General features: G+C 66.3%; 1 protein-coding gene across 2 annotated transcripts; it reads left to right on the top strand.

Moving 5' to 3' along the window:
• Positions 1-1,639: 1,639 nt before the first annotated feature.
• LOC118715921 (lysoplasmalogenase) lies at positions 1,640-3,986 on the top strand. 2 transcript variants are annotated; one of them, XR_006741201.1, is made up of 4 exons: positions 1,640-1,708; positions 1,969-2,212; positions 3,405-3,857; positions 3,909-3,986. XR_006741201.1 is itself a non-coding variant. In XM_036432521.2 (3 exons), exons 1-3 carry the CDS (start codon positions 1,658-1,660, stop codon positions 3,785-3,787), a joined length of 678 nt encoding a protein of 225 aa, XP_036288414.1. In that variant the 5' UTR covers positions 1,640-1,657; the 3' UTR covers positions 3,788-3,947. The 2 variants fall into 2 exon arrangements, 1 of the variants encoding a protein (XP_036288414.1); XM_036432521.2 differs by having other exon boundaries at positions 3,405-3,947.
• The last annotated feature ends 345 nt before the right edge of the window (positions 3,987-4,331 follow it).

The following is a 4,331-nucleotide window of genomic DNA, read 5'->3' as shown; positions in this document are numbered from 1 at the left end:
ATCGCGGGGGCTGCGGGGCCCGCGGGGGCAGTTCCCGTCGGCTTGGGGGAGAAACCTGTGGGAACGGGGCGTGTGTTTGTGGGGCCTCTGGGCCCTGAGGGCTGGGAGCCCGGCTCTGAGCTCCAGCAGGAGCCGGGCCCGGCTCTTTGTGGCTGTAGCTCAAGGGGCTCCTTCGGGTGCGGCTGATGCAGGTGTGTCTGCAGCCAGCACCTTCCTCCCCCGGACTGTGCTCTCAGGCCTCAGCGCTCAGGCTGGGGTCCCCAAAAGGCGGCCGATGGTCCCACTGGCCTCCCTCCCCCCCCGTTTCCGTAACACTGGCCAGTGTGGCTCAGTGGATAGGGTATCAGCCTCCAGACTGAAGGGTCCCGGGTTCGATTCCGGCCAAGGTCACATGTCCAGGCTGTTGGCTCGATCCCCAAAGGAGGGTGTGCAGGAGGCAGCCGATCCCTGAATCTCTCTTGTCATTGATGTTTCTCTCTCTGTCTCTCTCCCCCTCTGCCTTCCTCTCTCTGAAATAAATAAAAATATATATTTTTTAAAAATGATAGGTGATGATGGTGCCTTCCTCAGGCCGCGTGTCAGCTCCTTGCGGGACATTGCCTTTTTTCCCTCTTCATCCGGGTTGGCCCAGCGTCCTGCCCCGGAGCTTTCCGGAGGGAACAGCTCTGCCCTGGGAGGGCTTTCCCACCTTAATGAGGTGGAATGAGCAGGCGTGCCTGCCCGGGGTCCCCTTAGTCACCCAGCATCACGCGTGTGTCCGCTGCTCAGCCCTCCGCCCGGCATAGAGGGACCCTGCGCAGCCAGGGCTGCCCCTGCCCCCGCCCCCGCCCCCGCCCCTGCCCCTGCCCCGGGCCCTGCCCCTGCCCCTGCCCCTGCCCCCGCCCCGGCCCTGCCCCTGCCCCTGCCTCTGCCCCTGCCCCTGCCCCTGCCCCTGCTCCCGCCCCCGCCCCTGCCCCTGCCCCTGCCCCTGCTCCCGCCCCCGGCCCTGCCCCTGCCCCTGCCCCCGCCCCCGCCCCCGCCCCCGCCCCTGCCCCTGCCCCTGTCCCCGCGGTGGCACGGTGGGTGCTGGGAGGGGCCAGGGCGGCCGGGCTCTGGTGTGCCTTCCAGGGGGGACCAAGAGCCCTCCCCCAGGCCCGAAAGCCTTGGTCCTGGGCCCCCCGGGCTGCCCAGGCTGCGGCCCCAGGCTGCTGGTGACCTCGGAGGCCGCCTCATGGGCATTTGTTAGATCAGGAAGTGTTGGGGGGGGGGCAGGTGCAGGCCCCACAGGAGGGGGGCCAGTGCAGGGGGCCCGGGGGGCAGGGGCAGGGAGAAGGGGTTCCTCCCGGCCGCAGGGTGATGGTGGCCCGTCCCCTGGGGAAGGCGGGTGGGGCCTGGCTGGGCCCGGGGCTGCGAGGGGAATTGGCCCCCTCGGCCCACAGCGATGGAGGGCAGACCTGGCCCCCGGGGTCCCGGGCAGGGGCCTTCGGGGAGGGGGGACCCCCGCTTCGGGATGGGCGCCTTATCTGCGGGTGCCAGTCCGAGCCATCCCCGCGCTGTTATCAGCCCCAGAGTCCACAGGACGCTCCCCGGGTTAACGTGTAACCGCGCGCCCGCCCTCCACCCCCAAGGCCACCGCCGCCCCGGCTCCGGCCGCTCTGTCGGGGGGTCTCAGGCCGGCATGGACGTCCGGAAAGCGGGGCGGCCCCGCGGCCCCCACTCCTCCCCACACGTGAGAGCCCCCGAGTGCGGGAGGGGGGCTGGGCCGGGCCTGGAGCCCCGGGGACCCCCGTAGGCTGGAGGAATGGGGGGTATGGCCGCCCCGGAGGCTGGGTCCCAGGGGGCTGGATGTCCAGGGGGCCCTGAGTGGGGGTGGGGTGGGGTGGGAACCCCGGGACCCGGCCAGGTGGGGCCTGTCCTGGGGGACCCGAGTGGGGGTGGGAGCCCCGAGACCCCAGGGCTGGGGCTGAGCTGTGCCTTGTCCGGACGCAGCCGCACCTGGCCAGCCTGAGCCCCTTCCTCCTCACCTGCACCGCCTACTTCCTCCTCTGGATCCCCGAGGACCCGCCGTCCTGGCTGGGCGCCCTGGTCAAGTGCCTGCCCGTGCTGAGCCTGGTGGGGCTCCTGCGGGCACACCCGGGCCCCGGCGGGAGCTACAGCCTTCGCCTGCAGGCGGCCCTGCTCTTCTCGGCCCTCGGGGACGCCTTCCTCATCTGGCCCGACCTCTTCCTCCACGGTGAGCAGGGGAGCGGCCGCCCTGCCCCTCTCCGGCCCCCCGGTGGCCGCTGCCGGGAGCCGGGGCGAGCCCGGGCCTGGGGCCCCGCGGTGACCAGCACCCCCCGCCTCAGGGCGCTCAGCCTGGCCTGAGCAGGGGTGAGTGGTGGGCGTGGGATAGCTCATCGACCTGCAGACTCAAGGGTCATGGGTTCGATTCCAGTCAAGGGCACATGTCCAGGTTGTGGGCTCCATCCCCAGTGGGGGGCTTGCAGGAGGCAGCCGTTCAATGATTCTCTTTCATCATGGATGTTTCTATCTCTCTCTCTCTCTCTCCCTCTTCCTTCCTCTCTGAAATCAATAAAAATACATTAATGCCCTAACCGGTTTGGCTCAGTGGATAGAGCGTCGGCCTGCAGACTGAAAAGTCCCAGGTTCGATTCCGGTCAAGGGCATGTACCTTGGTTGTGGGCACATCCCCAGTAGGAGGTGTGCTGGAGACAGCTGATCGATATTTCTCTCTTATCAATGTTTCTAACTCTCTCTTCCTCTCTGTAAAAAATCAATAAAATATATATATATACACACACACACACACACACACACACACACCAAGATCTGGGAAAGTCTATTTTGAAGAAGTGGCGTTAGAAGTTTAAGTTTAAAAAATTAGGCTCTCAAAAGAAATTTCTTTTTAAAAATATATATTTTATTGATTTTTTTACAGAGAGGAAGGGAGAGGGATAGAGAGCCAGAAACATCAATGAGAAAGAAACATTGATTAGCTGCCTCCTGCACGCCCCCTACTGGGGATGTGCCCGCAACCAAGGTGCATGCCCTTGACCGGAATCGAACCTGGGACCCTTCAGTCTGCAGGCCAATACTGTATCCACTGAGCCACACCCGTTAGGACAAAAGAAATTTCAGTCCTTGTGCTGCTGATATTTGACTAATGAGTTTGCCGACCACAGCTCTAGGCAGAGGGACCAGCAGGTGCAAAGGTCCTGGGGTGGGTGTGCCCAGGGTCCAGACAGACCTGGTACTGAGGCCCATGGGGGGGCGGAGAAGATGGGGATCCAGGGACAGCTCTGAGCAGAGGAAAGACAGACCCTGGACAGCAAGGGCAGCGGAAGCGGGACCGCCAGGGGACGGGGGGAGCTGGCACGGGCGACGCAGGGCAGTGGGTCTCACCGGTGCCCACCCTCTGCCCCCAGGCGCCATGGCCTTCGGCGCGGCCCAGCTGCTGTACACCGGCACCTTCGGCTTCAGCCCCCTGCGGCCCGGCCTCCTGGTGCCCATCGCCCTGGCCTCGCTCCCGTTCTCCGGCCTCCTGCTGCAGCACCTCCCGCCCGCCCTGGTGCTGCCCCTGGCGGCCTACGCCCTGGCCCTGTCCGCCATGCTCTGGCGCGGCCTGGCCCGGGGCGGCAGCGCCCGCTGGGGCGCCCTGCTCTTCGCCGCCTCCGACTGCCTGCTGTCCTGGCACACCTTCGTCCGGCCGCTGGCCCACGGCCGCCTGCTGGTCATGGCCACCTACTACGCCGCCCAGCTGCTCATCGCCCTGTCCGCCTTCCAGAGCCCCAAGCTCAAGACCCACTGACCAGGGGCCCATCGCGATGGGCCGGCGTCCGCCCTCTCCCCTGCTGCAGGGCCCCGGGCCTTCCCGGGAGCCACCCTTGGGGGCCGAGCCAGGCTCCCGGGCTCCCGTCTACAGGCCTCGTCCATCCGCCTGTGGGAACCGGTGCAGGATTCCAGAGGCACCGCCGGGTTCCGAGCACTTTCCTGGGTTCCGGTTCCGGGTTCCAGGCCCCTCAGCCCTCCCTGCCTGCTCCTGGGAGCTCCGGGGCCTCCCAGTCCGCCTGCCCCTCCCTCTGGCCTTGACCTCTGTCCCCAGGGCCTGAGTAAAAGGAACCAGGAAACAGCATCTCCTTTATTTGGGAAAAGATGGGGGAGGGGGCGTGGTCACAGTCACAGCAAAAGGGTGTTTCTTCTTCCTCACCACAAAATTTCCGTTTCAAAACATCTGAGTTGTGCCGAAACCTGCGTGGCCCAGTAGACAGAGCGTCCGCCAGGTTCAATTCCGGTCGGGGGCATGTACCTTGGCTGCGGGCACATCCCCAGGAGGGGGTGTGCAGGAGGCAGCT

This window comes from Pipistrellus kuhlii, unplaced genomic scaffold (genome assembly GCF_014108245.1).
Source record: "Pipistrellus kuhlii isolate mPipKuh1 unplaced genomic scaffold, mPipKuh1.p scaffold_m20_p_111, whole genome shotgun sequence".
Classification (NCBI taxonomy): Eukaryota; Metazoa; Chordata; class Mammalia; order Chiroptera; family Vespertilionidae; genus Pipistrellus; species Pipistrellus kuhlii.
The sequence above is the reverse complement of the archived record's forward strand: the minus strand, read 5'-3'. Positions and strand labels throughout refer to the sequence as shown.